This window comes from Antennarius striatus, chromosome 2, assembly GCF_040054535.1.
Source record: "Antennarius striatus isolate MH-2024 chromosome 2, ASM4005453v1, whole genome shotgun sequence".
NCBI classification, from domain to species: domain Eukaryota; kingdom Metazoa; phylum Chordata; class Actinopteri; order Lophiiformes; family Antennariidae; genus Antennarius; species Antennarius striatus.
In genome coordinates this window covers 9,046,116-9,067,597 of record NC_090777.1, presented here as the reverse complement: position 1 = coordinate 9,067,597, position 21,482 = coordinate 9,046,116, and the positions used below count along the sequence as shown (strand labels likewise).

The 21,482-nt window shown below is 43.2% G+C and overlaps 1 protein-coding gene and 1 pseudogene across 3 annotated transcripts; one reads left to right on the top strand and one right to left on the bottom strand.

The window, feature by feature from the left end:
- Positions 1-961: 961 nt before the first annotated feature.
- si:ch211-220i18.4 (SRSF protein kinase 3) lies at positions 962-20,099 on the bottom strand. 3 transcript variants are annotated; one of them, XM_068306274.1, is made up of 13 exons: positions 20,026-20,099; positions 19,734-19,799; positions 15,673-15,770; positions 9,934-10,042; positions 8,990-9,077; positions 8,797-8,884; positions 8,452-8,558; positions 5,708-5,828; positions 5,418-5,494; positions 4,420-4,527; positions 1,598-1,667; positions 1,380-1,472; positions 962-1,279 (listed from the first exon to the last, which is right to left on the bottom strand). In XM_068306274.1, exons 2-13 carry the CDS (start codon positions 19,781-19,783, stop codon positions 1,092-1,094), a joined length of 1,197 nt encoding a protein of 398 aa, XP_068162375.1. In that variant the 5' UTR covers positions 19,784-19,799; positions 20,026-20,099; the 3' UTR covers positions 962-1,091. The 3 variants fall into 3 exon arrangements, with proteins under 3 accessions (XP_068162375.1, XP_068162365.1, XP_068162358.1); XM_068306264.1 differs by lacking the exon at positions 20,026-20,099 and having other exon boundaries at positions 19,734-19,891; XM_068306257.1 differs by lacking the exons at positions 19,734-19,799; positions 20,026-20,099 and adding an exon at positions 16,151-16,675.
- LOC137608670 (uncharacterized) lies at positions 12,136-14,796 on the top strand (annotated as a pseudogene).
- Positions 20,100-21,482: the final 1,383 nt, after the last annotated feature.

Below are 21,482 nucleotides of genomic sequence, written 5' to 3'. Positions count from 1 at the left end.
CCTAAGCTCCTTCTCATGTTCCATCAGTCCGTAGTCTCCAGTGTGCTGTCATACGCCATTGTGTGTTGGGGTAGCGGGGCCAGGAAAAGAAATATGGACCGTTTTAACAGACTCATCCGTAGAGCGGGCTCAGTGGTCAGGCTGAACCTGGACTCTGTGGAGACAGTTCTGGAGAGCAGGACCATGTCTAAAGTTAAGACTGTTACGAACAACACTAGCCACCCCCTGCACACCACCTTCTCCCAGCAGAGAAGCGCCTTCAGCGGCAGACTGCTGTTACACAGCGCCTCCACAGAGAGGCTGAGGTCCTCCTTCGTGCCCCGTGCCATCAAAGGGTACAATGACACCATCAGGAGGAGCGGGGGGGAAGTGGCGAGGTTAGCACACGGTTGAATGGATTTAATTTTATACTGTTTATATCTTAATTTATACTGTTTATATTTTAGTTATAGTTTAGTATATAAGTCTTGTTAATGCTGCATGTATCTGTTAGTGTAGTGTATGTCTTGTGGTATGTCCTGTGATGTCAGTGTTTCTTTTTCTCCTGGTGTTTATCCAGTATTTATTCTTTATGTAATGCCTGGGCAGTGGATATGTACAATTTCCTATGGGATTAATAAAGTATCTATCTATCTATCTATCTATCTATCATCTGCCCATCACTACCAAAAATTAACCAAATTTATGAAACACAAGCGATGTAGCACAACTATCGGCATGCCATTAATCAGAAGTCCAGGCGTTGTCCTCGTCTGCTACCAAACTGTCTGCGAGGGAAAGTGACAAGTCTCGGTGAATCAGCAGGCGGGGTTAAATTACCTTGGAACACCAACCAGGTGTTCCCACTTGATGTTAAAGTCGCTCAGCTATAGACCTGCTAAACAACGCAAACAATGACCCGGGAGGACTAAAGCCCTGGGTCCGTGACAGCTGTGACTAAAATAAAAACATTGTTAAAGTATTTATTTATTGCTAACATCCAACTTTAATGAATAAAGCTCCACTGAAAAATTCCATCGAATTTACAACTTGACACTGACTAGCCTTGGCAGGCCTGGCAGCATTGCAAGAGACAAAACAGGGTCAGGTGTCTATAATGAGGTCAGCCATGGATGGAGGAGGCATTGCGCAGCGGTCATCCTCCTCTCAGGATAATAATCCAACATGCGAAGCAGGAAGTCAGAGAATCCAGTTGCTGTCTCCAACAGGAAGTGATATTTCTCCACCAGAATATCAAACAGGCTCCAGGGCTTCAGTTGATCAACACGATGCAAGTCACCTGGATTATAAGTGGACAAGCATGGATGGAATCAATGAAAGTAAAATTGTACTTGAATGTCCACCTTGAAAATCAATTCAAAATGATGTTGCAGTCCTACCTCTGTAGGTAAAATACGCCGCTGAGTATTTACCCGACATGGCAACAGCTGGTGGGATTTTACCCAGCAACTCTATAATCTGGGCTATATGATCTGAAGTAGATGAACACACATGTGAAATGAACATTAACCACTTCAGCAGCATCAATACAGACACATTGTAATCTTTTTTGTTTAAATTTTTTATATAGTGTTTAGCATCAGCACACTAAATGTACCCTCCTCCAAGGAAATGGACTCGGAGACTTTCGGGTCAAACAGGGAGTCTCCAGTGACCAGTTCAAAAGCCTGAAAGTATGCAGGAAAAAAAAAAAGGTTCTGACTTGATTTGATCTCACAGTGCATGGCTTCCTAGAATACTTGCACAGTGGATATAAAAAGTCTGCACACCCTATTCAAATGCCAGGTTTTCGTGATGTAAAAAAACTAAATCAAGACAAATGATTTCACAACTTTTTCCAGCTTTAATGTGACCTTTAAACTGTACATGGCAATTGAAAAACAAACTGAAACCTTTAAAAAATACATCTATGAAACAAAAATCTTAAAATAACCTGGTTGCATAAATATGCACACCCTCAAACTAATATTGTGTTGCAGCACCTTTGGCTTTTATTACAGCACTCTTTCAAGTCTTTTTGAGTAGAAGTCTATCAGTGTGGCACATCTTGAACACATGAGGTGGATACATTTGCCCACTTTTCTTTGCAAAACTGCTTCAAATCTTTCAGATTGTGAGGACATCTCCTTTGCACAGCCCTTTTCAGATCACCCCAGAGATGCTCGATGGAATTCAGGTCTGGACTCTGGCTGGGCCACTCCAAAACTTTAATCTTATTCTGTTGAAGTCATTCTTTTGTGGATTTGGATGTGTGCTTTGGTTCATTGTCGGGCTGAAACATGAAATTCTTTCTTCATCTTCATCTTTCTAACAGTGGCCAGAAGATTTTTTGCCAACACTGACTGGTATTTGGAACTGTTCATAATTGCCTCCACTCTGACTAAGGCCCAAGTTACAGCAGCAGAAAAACAGCCCCAAAGCCTGATGCCGCCACCACGACACTTCAATGTAGGTATGGTGTTATTTTAGTGATGTGCTGTGTTGTTTTAGCGCCAAACATACATTTTGGAATTATGTCCAAAAAGTTCAACCTTGGTTTCATCAGACCATAACACATTTTTCCACAAGCCTTTGGGAGACTGCAGAAGGCTTCTTGCAAAATCCAGCCAGGCTCGGACATTTTTCTTTGTTAGATAAGGCTTCCATCTTGCCACCTTACCCCATAGCCCAGACATATGAAGAATATGGGAGATTGTTGTCACATGCACTATACAGCTAGTACTTGCCAGATATTTCTGCAACTCCTTCAGAGTAGCTGTCGACCTCTTGGTAGCCTCTGACTAGTTTTCTTCTCATCTTCTCATCAATTTTGGACAGACGTCCTGTTCGTGGTAATGTCACTGTTGTGCAATACTTTTTCCACTTGATGATGATGGTCTTCAATGTGTTCCATGGTATATTTAATTCTTTGGAAATTATTTTGTACCCTTCCCCTGATGGATGTCTTTGAATAACAAGATCCCTCTGACACTTTTGAAGCTCTCTCCTGGTTTGTGCAGGAAGATGTGGCTACAAATGTCAGGAAAAACTTAATAGAACAGCTGAACTTTATTTAGGGTTGATCAGAGGAACCAGTGGAAAAAGTTGTGAAATCATTTGTCTTGATTTAGTTTTTTTACATCACAAAACCAAGCATTTGAACAATAGTTTGCAGAATTTTTATATCCACTCTACATTATACATTACTTTAAAATCAAGTTTTGTCACTCATCTATCCAAATCCTTGAAGGAATATTAGATCTTCCAATCACTTCCATGGCCAAAAATATCTAAAACCAAGCAACTATAGACATACAGACTAGTTCTACATACATTCGTGAAATAAATAAGTTGCTCTTAGGAGCTTAGTGAATACCAGGGTGGTACAGTGACAATTAACCCTTATTAGTATTATAATTGCATTGTGTCAAGAGTAAAGATTGGTGGAAGAGGGGATTCAGCATACCAACTCATTTTGGACAATTTCAAGCTACCAACATGCATGAGTTTGGTGTTGAAGAACTTGACTGGCTAGCACAAAGTCCTGACCCAATAAAGCACATTTTGGATGAATTTCAGTGGAGAAGGCATGTTGAAGCCGATAATGTAACAACAGCTGATAACATAATAATTTTTGGTTAAGGGCTTAAATTTTGTTTTCTAAATTTGTAATACCATGCCAATAATGTAATAACCAGACAATAATGTAATACATGATTGTGTTTTTAGCCAAAAATATTACATTATCAATCCAGGACTTCTGTTACATTATCAGCAGTTATTACGTTGTTGGCCTATTACATTTCAAAAAGGGTGAATTTATTACATTATTGACAATTTTTACGTTATTGGCTATCATGACATTATTGGCCTTAAAAATGTGGGTCAGCCATTCTCATCTAACTTCAGTGCCTGACCTCAAGAATACCTTTTGGGAAGAATGGTCAGTTGAAGCTGTTCAAGCTGCAATGGGTTGACTGGCATCATAATAAAGTCTATGGTTTTGGAATGACATGCCGCTCAAGTTCATAGGTGTGTGTAGTGTATGGTGTAATTAGTTTTCAGTGCTCTGTAACAGACTGGGTGTAATGCATGTATCAAAGGAAACATACAATTTTTAATGGTGAAAGAATTAATATTGCTCATGCCACCTTTATCACAAAATGTGCCATCTTGTGTGGCACACATGTACTATGGGGGTGGCACGGATCCATAGCAAAGGGGCAGAACCAGCAATTTTATTCACTTTCTTTAACATAGCCAGGAAGACAGCATTAAACTGATAGTGTGCAAACAAGGTTTGTTTTCGGCCCACTGTATGTTTTTCTAAACTCTGGTCTAAATAATAGATTTCTTTGATAAACATGAAAACATTGTGTCATGATCTGAACATTTCACAAAGCCAGGCCCTCATAATACAGTGTGTGGTGTTCTACTCACCATACAGGCAAGACTCCAGATGTCAGCAGAGGGGCCATACTCTGCTCCCAGCAAAACCTCAAGTGAGCGATAATGAAGTGTCTGGATCTCCTCAGAAAAATGTTTGTACTTCATGGTCAAAGAAAAAGAAATCAACAAAAATAAAAATAACAATGGTAACAGCAATAACAGTAATAATAGCAATAATATAAAAACAACCCAGTAATGTCTTACATAACACATGACAGAAAATCATTTAACATGCATGTATCATGAACACATTTATCTTCAATACATTTGTGTGTCAGTTCTTTTCACACAGTCTAATCCAAAACTGTAGACAACTCATAATAGAAGATATTAAGTTACTTTGTCTAAGTCTGTGAGTGATCATGGTGTACGTCATCATTATGTCTAACCATTTCCAATAATTCAACTTGAGATTTTGTGTATTGAAGTTTTTGCCGGATTTTTCTTACCAGGATAGAGTAAGATAATGATGTGGGTTTTTAATATTTTCAACAGCTTTTAATGAAAAAGTAAATTAAAATTTGGCCTTTAATTACCTTTATATTTATGTACATGAGTTCATTTAAACAGCATACAAGATCAAATGCATTAAACAATAGACCGTTCTTTTGGATTTTGAAACAAAAGCAACTTAGAGCTTTTATAAAGGCAATGAAAATTGGAGGAACTACTGACCACCGGCAGTGGCTCAGTGGTGGAGTTGTTTTCTGCCTATCAGAGGGTCTGTAGTTCAATCCAGTCCACAAGTCAAGGTATCCTTGGGCAAAATACTGAACCCCAAATTGCTCCCAGCGGTTGTTCCACTGGTGTGTGAGTGATGATGTGAGTGGGTACCTCTCCTGAAGAGCAAATGGTCCCTTTCACCACCACTGTATGAATATTTGTGTGTAAGAATGAATGCAGCTATTGTAAAGTGCTTTGAGTAGACAGCCAGATGAGAAAATTATATAAGTAAGTAAGTAAGTAAATAAGTAAGTAAGTCCATTTACCACCCAGCAGGAACTACCCAGGTCAGCAATCTTCACTGTAATTTCCTTTGAGCGATATGGGATGACCTGCTTCATCTCTGAAAAACATCACAAACAATGTTATTTATGTATTTCAAGAAAAATAATTTTATAAGATGATAGTAAAGAGATATGATTGGACAGGATATATTTGCTTGGTTTTAGTAGAGTGCGTGAGTACAAAGCAGAGACTTAAATTATGGCATTAGCACACGAGCTGGCATCGGTATATTTGCTTTGTACCCACGTATGGTCAACCTAAAAAGACCTACCTGAGGCCCCTGCTGCTGTAGCATGGGCCTGCTCCTCCAGACACAGCAGGATGTTCTCAGGCTTCATGTCCGTGTGAATAATCTTACACTGGGTGTGAAGGTAGTCCAGGCCCTGCAGAATCTACACAAACACAAACTGTTGCTAAAGCCATTGCTAAACACATCAGCACAGCCAAATGGATCAGGCCTTAACGCTGGACCTCTGATTAATGGCATGCTGATATTTGTGCTAAATCAAACAAAAGGACCCCTTTTTTTTCAAAAGGGGTCATTGAAATGTGATTCTCACCGAGCCGTTGGTCCCATCCACAAGGTGCCAAATCTTTTCGAAAACACTACTGTTTAGTAGCAGTTACGCCTTCAGTCCACACAGCAATGCAGATAAACTCAACAAAAACTTTTTGAAAACTCATCTCAAATGGACGTATAACAGCTCCACATCGAAGACGTGTTGATAAACATGCTTGCCAGCTGAATATTTGTCTGTTTCTTTCTTTATGAGTCATAGTCTATTTATTTATTTATTTATTCATTCAAATTCCTCGTCTAAGACGCCAACGCCAGTTCTGCTGGTGGGATAATTCTGTGATGGAGGTCATCCTTCAGGAAGAACGGCAAGAATGTCCACATATCCCTGTCCTCTGTCCTGTTGTTTTTACAGTTGTTCTGCTTTTAAACATGTTGATCGATGCACTTATGCGGTTGCTTGTATACGGATATTTTTTCAAAAACGCTGTTGTGTGGACGCAAATTTTTTTCTATGTGGTATGAAAAACGTTGCTTTTAAGAAAAGATCCAGCTATGTGTGGACATGCCCTCAGTAAACTAATGAGGGTCATTAGCATGAGACACATCACCTAGGTTAAACTGTTGAGACATTCTTTTGGAGAGTTTCGAAAGGACCTGATTGTAAATGGGCTAAAGGTGATGTCGCAGACCACCCCCCCGTTCAGAGATGGCTTCTCCACTTTGACATGGATGGCTTCTTTCACTCCTCTCTCAAACCTTCTGTCTTCACTGTCCAAGACCTGAACTTTGGTACAGTGGTACCTCTACTTACAAATGTCTCTTCATATGAAATTTTCAAGTTATGAAACACCTCAAAAGAAAAATATTGCCTCTAGTTACGAAAGAAATTTCAGGATACGAAAGGTAAAAATATAGTATGGGATGCTACTCGCAGCTCCCTAAGGCTCCTGAACACAACATTCTTATAGCTGCTCTGCCATTGGCTATTACCTAGCATCCTGGCATCCCATTGACTAAGAGGGACCTCTACCGTATGTGTCTATGTGTGTAGCTAGATGGGTGTCTAAGCAGCGTCCTCATCATTCGGCCCTCGACCCATGAGGTGTTCTGATAATTTTACGTAATTGATTTGCGAAGAGGCAAATGCCATTTTTAATGACCTCATGAAGGAGGATTCAAGCGAGGGAAAGTCGGTGAAAGAACACCGGGAGTTTCGCGTGGGTGGTTCGAGTTCAAAAGGAGGACTGGAATTCACTCTGTGTTTTCGGCATGGTGAGGCAAGTAGCATATTAACCAAAGAGGGCAAAAAACAATGAGGACAGCAGTTAAAAATTAAATGACCATCATTTTTATTCTTTGCTCTATTCTTTGTTTTTTACATTATGCACAACTCTCATTTATTATGTAATAATATAGTTGTAACATGTATTTTTTACATGTTTGATGCATTTTTATGCTTCACAAAACATTCATGTCTGAATTTCGGGGGGCTTGGAACGGATTAGGGCATTTGCATGGAAAACGCGTCTCTACTTACAAAATTCTCTACTTAAGAAATTTCTTCCAGAACCAATTACTTTCGTAAGTAGAGGTACCACTGTATCCTGGAATGAGTGTCCCTCTTCCTTGAGGTTAAGGAAGACTGTTTAGTCCTGTCCTGATGAGTTGGCTCTTCTGTGTTGAGCCATGCACCTTTGTAGTGGTTGTTTGATTTCCCCGATGTAGAGATTTGAGCATTCCTTGAGGCAATTAACTACATATACCGGATTGCTCTTCTAACTGTATGGTGTGGGGTCTTTTGGGTGGACAAGTTTTTGTCTGAGGGTATTGTCCAGTTTAAAATACACAGGAACCTTGTGTTTATTGAAGATCCTTCTCAGTTTTTCAGACACTCCAGACACATTTGGGCTTACTATGCCGTTAGGCTTGCTCTTCTTCTCTTATCTCCTCACTGGGTTGTTCTCCTTTCTGGATCTTGTGTGAGCTTTCACAAAGGTCCAGTCAGGATATCCACAAGTTCTCAGTACCCCTTTCAGGTGTTGGTGTTCTTTTACCTGGTCTTTGTAGTGAGTGGTTGGTAACTTGTCAGCCCTGTAAGATATATCTTCATCGTACAGTCATCAACTATTCACCAAGTCAAGGCATCTGAGGCATCTGGATTTAAAGTTTCCAATAAAAACAATACAGGACCATACAGTCACATAGTTTTTTCTTCTATTTTTATGTATGCCTTCTAAAGCAGTACACTATTCAGTCAGAATTCAGGGTTGAAAAGGAAATTGAAGGGTAAGTCCCCTATGCATGTGCTTTGTTCCTTATTGAATGAGATACGACTTTAAGACAACGGATGCTAATTCAGGTACATTGTAATTCTGTGTCTTTAAGACAACGGATGATATTTCAAGTACATTGTAATTCTGTGTCTTTATCAGAAATGCACCAGGTTGTTCCATCTATTAACCAACATGAACATGCGTCTTTGTATATTTCCCTACCTGAGTGAGTACTTGTTTCACAGAAGGCAGCATCAGCCCAGGTTTCCCAAACCTTAGTTGCCAGCTTCTCAGGTCCGGCCCCAGCAGCTCCAACACCAGGCATATGTCTGACCACCAGGAGTCAAAGTCACTTAAACGTGTGCACAAGAGCTGGCAGCATTCACTGTGTGATCCAATGCAATGCTGTCCTAAATGAGGCTTTATTATAAATTTGTTTTTGATGTCACTGATTTGATTCATTTTAGTGGCATTTTAATCCCCCACCGTCTGACATGATGAATGTCTAGCGACTGGTGTAATATTCAGTATGTGAGCCCGTGAAATAAGAATATGCAAACAGGATACGGACCCCGTTGACCCCAGCAACTTTGAAGTCATCAAGCAGACGGACAATCCTTTGACTAGAGGGATGACGGCTTCTGGGACCACCAGTCTGATCAGGTTGAGAACAGAAGGCTCCATTGATGTAAGAAAAATGTCAATAACACAGTTGAACTGAGCTGCAAATTTAACCAAAAAAAACCAACATGTTACTGACACATCGTAAGAGAGCAAGTTCATCCTGTCCTGCCTGGGTGAAGTTGGTGCCGCTCTTCAGCACCTTCACAGCAACTCGTAACCCAAGCCTGCGGACACAGACACCAGAGCAGGTCTGAGTCAAGACAAAATAATCTCCAACAAAGCAGAATCCTCTAATGGAAGAATTTAATACTTATGTCCAATAGTATACAAATAGCATTTCATGTTCATAACTGCTTTGTCTACTTTATGGTTAAGCAGCACTTAAGGTACTTATGAGGGACAAATACTTAATATTTTAATAATGAATAACTCTGATTATTATCCTTATAGCATCCTTGGGCAAAATACTGAACCATGGGTGGTGTAAGTGATAACTGCCCCCAGAAAATCAAATAGCACATGTTACCACCGCAGTATGAATGTTGGTGTGAAAGGGTAAACACTGGCTAGTATTGAAACGTGGTTTCAAAAAAAGTATACGTACAGCGAGTCCATCCCCTTTACTTAGAGGGATGGTTCTTAGTTAAAGAAAGAGTTTATTACATTTGAGATGGGCAGGTATGGATGCAGATTCTGAACCACTCTTTAGATAGTCGTTTGATCGGCCTACTCATGGCTGTATAACCTCAGCTGTAGATAATGCATGTTTAAATTAATTGAAGTGGATTCCATGAACTGTCCATCACAGTTGGTTAGGTAAAACAAACTCTTACTGATATTAGATACTGTATGGCATATCCATGAAAGGTCAATCCCATAATAAATTATTATTAGTTTGCAAGAACCTGAACGCTTGAAAATTAGTAGAAATAAGCAATTTTTTTTTTCATGTATTGAAAAAAAATGCTTTTTTCAAATTATATTAAGTGTCCATAGTCAGAGAATTACAGCTGATGACCTTCTGAAAAAAAGCAGCACAAACACTGATGACCTTTGTATTGTCCATAATTTCAAACCTACCTGAGGTCCAAACACAGCCAGACAGTGGAGAAATAGCCCCACCCAAGCTGAGAAACCACCTGGTACCTCCTGTTGAGGATGTCACCAATATGGACTGGGTGATACCCACCTGAGACAATATGAGCAAAAGTTTGTAAAATATTTTCAACTTTAGAAAAATTTGTTGCATGACATTCATTAAGGTGCAACATAGTTGTAGCGGAGAGATGTGTTCAAATCAGGATGCAGAGAAATAATGGAAAAGTCTCTATTGGTTCTTTTTCAGGCAGCATGACATACTGATACACAACTGTCTGCATTCTTGTTTCTTTCCAAGCAACAGTTTTAAAGCTTCAGTTTGTAGATAATTGCCGGACTTTTGGGGGAAAATCCGGTCTCATTAGGAGAGACGGCATACATCCCACTTGGAATGGCGCTGCTCTCCTGTCCAAAAATCTTACCACATTTATTTCTGACCCAGAGTTGAAACCGGGATGCAGAGTCGCAGTCATAAACAGGTCTCTGCACTCTTAGAACGGTCACCCACTGTACCGTCACCCACTGTAATGTTACCCACTACACTTTCACCAACTGTACTGTCACCCACCATACTGTCACCTACTGTACACACCATTGAGACTGTGTCTGTCCCTTGACCGTTTAAGGTCAATTCATGTAAAATTAAGTTATTTCAAGTCCAGAGGAAAGCAACCAGACATCCAAATTTAATAAAAATCCAAACCAAGACTTCAACAGCTGCAGAGTACAAAACAATAAAATGTGTTCTCCTGAATATTTGATAACTGTCTTCAAAAGCTGTTTTAATCAATGAAATTATATTAGGTTATCATATAGATTCATTCTGTTTAACTGAAACCTGGCTAAGTGAGGATGCGTATTTTTCCCTAAATGAAGGTACTCCTCCTAGTCACCTAAATTATCAAATCCCTCGAGTGTCAGACAGTGATGGAGGAGTTGAGTCTACTTTTAATTCTTTGCTACAATTGAGCCGTAAACCTAAAATGATCTTTAATTCATTTGAAAGTCTTAGTCTGAGCCTATCAAACCAAATCCAGAAACTACTTCAGCCTCTATTATTTCTCATAGTTTATCGTCCTCCTGGTCCATACAGTGACTTTCTATCTGAATTTGCCGATTTCTTAACTAGTTTAATTCTTAAAACTGATAAGGTCATTATTGTTGGTGATTTCAATATTCATGTGGACGACTGTAATGATAGCCTCAGTAGCGCATTTACGTCATTACTAGACTCCATAGGCTTTAGTCAGTGTGTACAGGAATCTACTCACCAGTTTAACCATACTCTGGATTTAGTCCTGATTTATGGGATTAAAATTGAAGAGTTGGTCATCTTTCCACAAAACCCTATCCTTTCTGACCACTGCCTGATAACTTTCAACATTCGGCTATTGTGTAATTCCCTTCCTGCAAAAAAAAAGTTTATACTAGAAATTTATCAGATCATGTTATTTCTAAATTCAGGGAAGAAATCCCAAGTATCCGTAATTTAATCCCACAACTGAACTACACAGCGGGTCATTTTCCAAACTCAGTTAATGTTAGTCCATCTCAAATTGATGAATTTATTGACAATACTGCGGACTCTACAAAAAACCTTAGATTTAATTGCTCCACTAAAAAATAAGACTATAAAACAGGGGATGCGAGCACCCTGGTTTAATTCTCATACCCACCAATTAAAGCAGCATTCCCGAAACCTTGAGAGGAAATGGCGTTCTACTAAACTAGGAGAACACCGCTCAGCTTGGCAAGATAGTTTACATATATACAGGAAGGCACTTCGTTCCGCTAGAGCAGCCTATTATTCATCATTATTCGAGGACAATAGTAGCAATCACGGATTCTTGTTCAGTGCTGTATCCAGACTGACAAAGAACCACAGTGTATATGAGTCTAGTATTCCATCAAGTCTCCACAGCAATGATTTCATGAATTTCTTCAATAATAAGATCCTGCTCATCAGAGACAAAATTAATGGTGTCCTATCCTCCACAAACTCTAGTCCTTCTTTAGGTCCCTTAGATCCGGAAAAACACACAGCTGACTCCTGAACTCTTTGGTTCTATGGATGGCTTTTCTCCAATATAGATCAGTCAGCTGATTAAAATGTTTGTTTGGTGGATTATCGGCAATCGGCTACCTCTGTCTGCTTCCTTGGCTGGCAATATCAAAAGCTACACAATGGACCTGTTTCACCATCCACTAGGGGAGTCTGGTTTCATCTCATTTGGTTCAGCTGTGGTTTTTGGGTTTTGGCAGGGGTAATCATACACTGTAGATTTTTTGAGAACAATGACTTAGGCATTATTTGGTCTGTCCTCAGAGTGGTGGACCCTCGGCAATTGGTGACCTCTATGTGCTTCATCGGCTGGTGGTGACTCGCTCTACTGGATGGATCAGCGTGCCTCTGTCATACACTTATTATTGTCATTGTTACTGTCATTGTTATTATTACTGTGTTGTTAATCTGTACATGTGATATCTATTGCTTCGTCTGTCCACTCCTGGAAGAGGGGTCCCTCGTCTGCAGTCTTCCTGAGGTTTCTCCCATCCATTTTTTCCCCTGTTAAAAGGGTTTTGGGGGGAGTTGTTCCTTATCCGATATGACGGTCGTACTGCTCGCAGTGCACAAAGGTGAGAGGGATATCGTCCATGTGCAGATTGTAAAGCCCTTTGAGACATTGTTTGTGAATCCGGGCTATACAAGAATAAATAAACTTGAAACTTGAAATTTCCTCAAGGCTCGCTTCTTGGTCCAATACTGTTTATCTTATACATACTTCCTCTAGGTAATTTGATAAGGAAACACTCCATCAACTTCCATTGTTGTGCCGATGATATGCAATTGTATCTCTCAATTAAACCTGATGAAGTCAATCAGTTGTGGAAATTACAGGCGTGTATCAAAGAGTTTAAAGATTGGATGACCAAAAACCTTTTGCATCTAAATTCTGGTAAAATTGAGGTCATTGTGCTCTGTCCAAAAACTGTAAGGGATGTAGTGCTCAGTGATGTAATAGCCTTGGATGGCCTCTCCGAGTGGGGGATGAGGTCCTTCCACAAGTGAAGGAGTTTAAGTATATTGGGGTCCTGTTCATGAGTGAGGGAACAATGGATCGTAAGATTGGACGGAGAATTAGGGTAGCGGGAGCGGTATTGCAGTCGCTTTACCGCACTGTTGTCACAAAGAGGGAGCTAAGCCTAGAGGCAAAGCTCTCCATCTACCATTCAATCTTCGTTCCTACACTCACCTATTGTCATGAGCGATGGGTCATGACCGAAAGAATGAGATTGTGGATACAAGCGGCTGAAATGGGCTTTCTCAGGTGGATAGCTGGTGTCTCCCTTAGACATAAGGTGAGAAACACTGCTGTTCGCGAGGGGCTCAGAGTAGAGCCGCTGCTCCTTCACGTGGAAAGGAGTCAGTTGAGGTAGTTTGGGCATCTGGTGCGGATGCCTCCGGGGCGCCTCCCTAGGGAGGTGTTTCTGGCACGTCCGGCTGGGAGGAGACCTCGGAGCAGACCCAGGACCAGGTGGAGGGATCACAACTCAACACTGGCCTGAGAATGCCTTGGGATCCCCCAGTCAGAGCTGGTGGATGTGGCCAGGGAAAAGGAAATTTGGGGCTCTCTGTTGAAGCTGCTGCTCCCGCGACCCGATTCCAGATAAGCGGTGGAAGATGGATGGATGGATGGATGGCATGATGTTTGAGGCCAAAACCACTGTCAGGAACCTAGGTGTCATCTTAGATCAGGATCTGTTGTTTAACACATGCATAAAGCAGGTTTCTAGAACGGCCTTTTTCCATCTCCGAAACATTGCTAAGATCAGACATTTTAAAACGGAATGATGCAGAGAAATTAATCCATGCTTTCATCACTAGATTACTGTAACGCACTTTTTTAAGGCTGCCCCAAAAAGTTGCTGAAGACCCTTCAGTTAATTCAGAATGCTGCTGCCCGTATTCTGACCAGGACCAGTGCCAGGGACCATATTTCTCCTGTGTTGGTTTCTCTACACTGGCTTCCTGTGAAAGCTAGGATAGATTTTAAATACTCCTCCTCACTTACAAAGCCCTTCATGGCCAGCCACCGACCTATCTGAAGGAACTTTTAGTTCCATATAATCCATCTAGTGCATTACGCTCTCAACATACTAACCTACTGGTGGTTGCTAGAATATACAAAAGTAGGACGGGGGCTAGAGCCTTTAGCTATCAAGCCAGTCTATTGTAGAACTACTTCCCTTCCTCAGTTCGGGAGGCAGACACACTCTCACTATTTAAGACTAAACTTAAAACTTTTCTTTTTCAGAAATTTTACAAGTAAGGCAACTTAGGCTGCTAGGTTTTTTCTTATAGACCTACACTGCTGGAGACTCAACATCCAGACTTACTAAGCTCCTCTCTGCTCCTCCTTCTCTCTGACCATCTCTGTTACTCCTCCTCCTCTCTGAAACTCAACTTCTTCCCTTCTTCTCTGTACTCTATGTCCTTATAGGTTTTCTCAGGTAAACCCCTCATCCACCCATCCGCTAAGGACCTGCTCTTCCCATCCCACCAGTATCCCCCCTAACCTAATCATCGGCTGGGGTCCAGCTGGCTTTGTTTCCTCCGTGCCACCATACTGTTCCACCCTTCATCCGACCACCCGCTGTGGACCATCCTCTGTGGACCTGCACCTCCAAGCCCACCACTATCACCCCCCATCTATCCATGTGCTGTGGACCTTCTCCTCCAAGCCCACCAGTACCACCCCTCATCAATCCATCGGCTGGGTTCCTGCTTCCTTTCTTCCTCCGTGCCGCCATACAGTCATCCATGCAGCTGTAATTGTGCCTTGAATTTACCAACCACTTGATGGGAAACATGTATTGAAGGCAACAACCCCAATCGTCTAACTATAACCATATTGACACTGACTCTACCTGGCCTATCTGTCATTCTGTCTCTCTTTCTTTTACCCTGTTCTTATCTTCCTTTTATTTATTTTCCACCCAACTGGTCAAGGTGGATGGCCGCCGAAAAGAGTCCGGGTCCTGCCCAGAGTTTCTTCCTCATCGAGGGAGTTTTTCCCCGCCATTGTGGCTTATGCTTGCTCTGGAGGGTTCAGTTGGGTTTCTCTGTCTGTTAAAGCGCTTTGAAATGTCTGTTGCCAGGATTAAGCGCTATATAAATAAAACTTGATTGATTGATTGATTGATTGATTGATTGATTGATTGATTGATTGACTCTCCATTGCTCTGGACTGTTAACCCTAAGTACTTAAAAATCTCCACCTTCTTGATCTCTTCTCCCCGTAACCTCACTCTTCCACCTGGGTCCTTCTCATTCACATACCTGTACATGTACTCTGTCTTACTGCGGCTAGCCTTCATTCCTCTCCTGTCCAGGACAAACTTCCACCTCTCTAGCTTCTCCTCCACCTGTTCCCTGCTCTCACTACAGATCACAATGTCATCTGCAAACATCGTAGTCCATGGAGATTCTTGTTTAACCTCGTCTGTCAGCCTGTCCATCAGTTATTTAGTTATTATGTGTGTACACACACACACAATAACTAAATTATTATACAGAGGTGTTAAGCCTTTTGTCATTGATTTAGTGCCGTTTAGTACGGGATGCATTTTGGTGCTTTTTGGAGACATGTAGGATAAAGTTTGAAAGTAGTAAAGAGTACATCTGCAGGTGATAAAATGAAGAAAGAGGCTCTGCTTTACCATAGCAATATTCTCTGGGGTCCTCACAGTCCTGGTTGTTCTGTGGATCCAGTTGCTCCTGGCATCCCATGGCCCAGCTATAAAATCCAGCATTTTTCCTGTGAACAAAAACACATAATCAGAACAATCACATCAAATTCAGTCATCTTTGGTAACTCGTCCTAATGTTGTGCTAAGAGTAGATAGATAGATAGATAGATAGATAGATAGATACTTTATCAATCCCGGAGGAAATTGTATATATCCACTGCTCAGGCATTACATAACAAATAATACTGGATAAACACCAGGAGAAAAAGAAACACTGACATCACAGGACATACCACAAGACATACACTACACTGACAGACAGACACATGCAGCACTAACAGGACTTATATACTAAACTATAATTAAAATATAAACAGTATAAAATTAAAATATAAACAGTATAAAATTAAATTAAAATTAAATTAAATCCATTCAACCCCGTGCTGACCTCGCCACCTCCCCCCCGCTCCTCCTGAGAGAGTCATTGTACCCCCTGATGGCACGGGGCACGAAGGAGGACCTCAGCCTCTCTGTGGAGGCGCTGTGTGACAGCAGTCTGCCGCTGAAGGTGCTTCTCTGCTGGGAGAAGGTGGTGTGTAGGGGGTGCCTGGTGTTGTTCATGATAGCCTTAACTTTAGACATGGTCCTGCTCTCCAGAAGCATATCCACAGAGTCCAGGCCCAGCCCGACCACTGAGCCCGCTCTGCGGATGAGTCTGTTCAGACGGTCCATATCTCTTTTCCTGGCCCCCCCACCCCAACACACAATGGCGTATGACAGCACACTGGAGACTACGGACTGATAGAACATGAGAAGGAGCTTAGGACAGATGTTGAAGGAGGCCAGCCTCCTCAAGAAGTACATCCTGCTCTGCCCCTTCTTGTACACACAGTCCGAATTGAGTGACCAGTCCAGTCTGCTGTCTAGCTGCAGTCCCAGGTACTTTTAGTTTTCTACCACCTCCACCTCACTGCCTTTGATGATCACCGGCTGTGGAGAGGAAGCTGCCCGCTGGAAATCCAGAACCATCTCCTTCGTCTTGGAGACTTTGAGCTGGAGCTGGTTCTGTTGGCGCCACTCCACAAAGTCAGCCACCAATGCCCTGTACCCGCCTCATCACCCTCCCAGATACATGCCACTATCGCGGTGTCATCGGAGTACTTCTGTATGTGGCATGTATCCGAGTTGTGCTTGAAGTCTGATGTGTAGAGGGTGAAGAGAATGGGGTATAGAACGGTCCCCTGTGGCGCCCCCGTGCTGCTGGTCACCATAGAAGACAAATAGTCCCCCATATGGACGTACTGGGGTCTGTCCGTTAGGTGGTCCGTAATCCAGCTCACGAGGTAGGGGTCCACAGCCATGGAGGTCAGTTTATCCTGCAGGAGCCGGGGCTGGATGGTGTTGAAGGCACTCGAAAAGTCGAAGAAGAGCACTCTTGACGGCACCGCCCCCGGCGTCCAGGTAGGAGAGTATGCGTTGGAGGAGGTACAAGACAGCGTCGTCAACCCCAACCATGGCCTGATAGGCAAACTGGAGAGGGTCCATAGCACCCTGCACCTGTGGACGCATGAGCTCCAGGACCAGTCGCTCTAGGGTCTTCATTACGTGGGAGGTAAGAGCGACCGGTCGGTGGTCGTTGAGCTCATTAGGGCGTCCTTTCTTGGGTACAGGGACAATGCAGGAGGTCTTCCACAGTGACGGGACCCTCCGCAGCCGCAGACTGAGGTTGAACAATTGTTGCAGGGGGTCCCCTAGTTCCGAAGCACAGGCTCGGAGGAGTCTTGGGGAGACCTTATCTGGTCCAGCCGCCTTGTAGGGACGGAGCCTCCTCAGCGTTGTCGTCACCAGGACTGCAGTGATGACGGTCTCCGTCGTGGTGGGAGCAGGAGGTTGTGGCGAGGTTGGAAGTCCAGTGGTCGAGGTGGGGCCATTGAGCTTCGCAGTTCTTGGAGTGGGCTCGGGAGAAGTGGCAGGGGTGGAAGGAGAGGAAGCACAGGAGGAGGGAGCATAAGTGGAGCGGTTTGCAGGACCGGAAGAGGCCCGGGACGAGGAGCCAGGAGTGGTGGGGGAGCTGAACCGATTGAAAAAGCTGTTAAGTTCATTCGCTCGTTCAATATTCCCCTCCACAGTGCTGTGCCCTTTCCCGTGTCAGGTGATGGTTCTAATCCCATTCCAGACCTCCCGCACCTGGTTGCGCCCCAGCTGCTTCTCCAGCTTCCTCCTGTACGCCTCCTTGGCCTCCCTCAGGCAGAATCTCACTTCCTGCTGGGCCTTCCTCATCTCCTCCTCGTTCTTGCTCCTGAATGCCCGCTTCTTCCTGTTCAGGACAGCCTTGACTTCCTTGGTTACCCATGGTTTGTTGTTGGGGTAACACCTGATTGTCCTGACAGGGGCCACAGTGTCCACACAGAAGTTCATGTAGTCTGTTAAACACTGAGCTGCCCCCTCAATGTCCTCCCTATGTGAGCCCACAATAACATCCCAGTTGGTGGTCTGGAAGCAGTCCCTCAGCATCTCCTCTGCTTCCGGGGACCACCTCCTGACCTGTCGTGTTGTTGCTGGCAGCCATTTCACCAGCGGGATGTAGGTGGGTTGTAGGTGCACTAGGTTATGATCTGATTTACCTAGTGGAGGGAGGGGGGTGGCGATGTATGCCTCCTTAGCATTAGTGTAGAACAGATCGATGGTTCTGTTCTTCCGTGTGGGGCAGTCTACACACTGGACCATTGTGGGGAGAGATGAGTCCAAGGTGACGTGGTTAAAGTCACCGGTGATGATGACGAGCGCCTCCGGGTGCCGGGTCCGAAGAGCAGAGGTGGTCCCACAGATGGTCTCTCGTGCCGTCTCAGGGTCCGCCCGTGGAGGGATGTAGACGGCGAGGACGATGACGTGTGAGAATTCACGCGCCAGGTAGTAGGGTCTGATGCTAACAGCTGTTAGCTCCAGATCGCGGTTACACAGTGTTGATTTCACCGTCACTTGTCCCAGATGGCACCATCTATCGTTGGTGTAGATGATTAATCCACCTCCTTTCTTCTTACCGGCGGTGTTCGTGTCCCGGTCCGCTCGGACGGAGGAGAAGCCGGTTAGTCCGACGTTAGCGTCTGGCACGTTGCCAGTTAGCCACGTCTCTGAGAACACCAAAAAGTTGGTCTCCCGGCAGCGATGATCAGTCCTGCACAGCGCCGTCAGTTCGTCCAACTTGTTGGGTAGAGAGTTCACGTTCCCCATGATGACGGAGGGGACGGAGGGCTTGACTCGCTCTAGCCGGTAGTCTAGTCCTTTCAACGCGACCCGCTCGGCATCCGCGATATCTCCGTCGGAGCTCAGCGGGGATGAGATTGCGTGTTGCTGGGTCTCCTTTGATCCTCAGAGACATCAACTCCTCCCTGGAGTACACTAGCATATTACTATACATTATCTAATTTTACTTTAAAAAAATACACGCAGAAACATAGAAAAAAAAACGCAAAATTACGCAAACAAACTCGCTCTGAGCAAAGGAAACTGCAGCCTGCTCGCGCATGCGCAATTTATGACTCAACTATAAATCATTTCCAGTGATCTCTTTCCATGCTCACGCAACTTGATAACTGCAGCTTTGAAAGTGTTTGGGTCACGTCACATCTGAAAATACTCACCACAGATGGGATTCCTGTGTAGCTGGACGGACATACAGTAAAGTCTGGGATGATATATGGTCATTTGGATTTAAAATGGAAACTAATTTGCAGACTGAAACTGAGAAAGTTTTCCCCAATATTGTCTAGAACGACCCTGGCACTCTTTCTTTGTGCTACACGTAATACAATGCTGTGGAAACATGCATATAATCTATACTGCATTTTGGAGAAATCACGCAAAAACTGAAGCAAATGAAACCATTGAAGCAAAAGCACATGGTGCATGTTTCCAGTGAAGAACATTTTGTGTACCTCGGGTTTAAAGCTATCTGTCTACAGTTAAGTACAGTAACCCTACATTCATTCTCACACTGAAAAAGATCAGGAAATTCCTGTAATGTTACTCACATGTGATGCCTCTGAGTAGTCATGTACACTAATCGTGAGTTCCTCTGCATTGTGTGGTCCAGAAGCCTGCAGACACACATAAGCCAGGGGAGTAGTCAAAGAGCAGGTATGATCAGTAAAAAGTAAATATTTGAAGAAGTGAAATTTTTTGCAAAAATAAGACAGAGAGAGTGAGAGAGAGAGAGAGAGAGAGAGAGAGAGAGAGAGAGAGAGAGAGAGAGAGAGAGAGAGAGAGAGAGAGAGAGAGAGAGAGAGAGAGAGAGAGATGCAGCTACATGTGAAGCTGCAGCACCTTTAATGTTGCACTACTTGAGGACAGTTCAGTAGTTGAGAGAGTTGGAGTGGGGGTCTGGCAGGTCTGTCTGAGACTGGGAATACAGCAGCTCCAGTCAGCAGGGTCTAAACATGGAAATCGCCAGCGGCCTGCAAACACATTGCATGCCAGATTTTGAACTGCTCTGCACTTTCCTGATAAGTGGCAGCTGCAGATTCTTTCCCCTTCTCATGGGCGTTTTGACCTTTGGGACAGAAGGATCACACACAGCTAAACCTGGCGTAAGAATGGGATCCCCGTCCTCCAGCGTAATATCAAGTGTCACAATAAAGTCATAAGTATGGTGGTCAACTGAGGTTGACTGTGTCTAAGTTTAAGATGATACTACTTGTATGGTTAGATTCATGATACAAACTACAACTATGATAGCACTTTGCTGCTAAATAAATAGACTGCATTATTAAGCTGCAAAAAAATGAAGCCACCAGAGGGCACAAGCCAATGTCTTATTGTGCTGGTTCCAAGCTCGAATAAATACAGAGGGTTGTGTCAGGAAGGGCATCCGACAGAAAACTCTTGACAATCAAACATGTGAATCAAATCTATGACTTTCATACAAGATTGGTCAAGGCCCGGGTTAACAACGACTCCCATCAGTGCTGTTCACCTAACGGTGGAAGTTGGACTACTGTTGATCAAAGGAGAGGAGGAAAGTGTGTTCGTAGGAAGGGAGAGAAGAGGAAAGCCAAGAGTATAGAACTGAGAGTAAGGACGCTGAATATTGGAACTCTGACAGGAAAAGGTAGAAAATTGGTTGACATGATGCAGAGGAGGAAGGCAGACATACTGTGTGTCGGGGAGACAAGGTGGAAAGGTAACAAGGCTAAAAGTTCAGGAGCAGGGTACAAGTTGTTCTATCACGGTGTAGATAGGAAGATAAATAGAGTAGCAGTTATTTTGAAGGATGAGTTTGTTAGGAATGTCCTGGAGGTAAAAAGAGTGTCAGATAGAGTGATGATTCTGAAGCTATAAATCGAAGGTGTGATGTTCAATGTTGTTAGTGGGTATGCTCCACAGGTAGGATGTGAGCTGGAGGAGAAGGAGAAATTCTGGTTGGACTTTGATGAAGTGATGCAGAGCATACCTAGAAGTGAGAGAGTTGTGTTTGGTGTGGCTTCAGTGGACATGTTGGTGCAGTAAAAAGAGGTGATGAGGAGGTGATGGTCAGGTTTGGTATCCAGGAGAGGAATGCAGAAAAAACAGATGTTGGTTGACTTTGCAAAAAAGATAGAAACGGCTGTAGTGAAAACTTTACTCCAGAAAAGGCAGAAAATAGGTCGACCTAATACAGTGAAGGTAGGAGCACACAGGTAGACTACATCTTGCGTAGATGGTGTAATCTGAAGGAGATCAGTGACTGCAAAGTAATGGTAGGCGAGAGTGAAGCCAAACAGCATAAGATGGTGGCGTGTAGG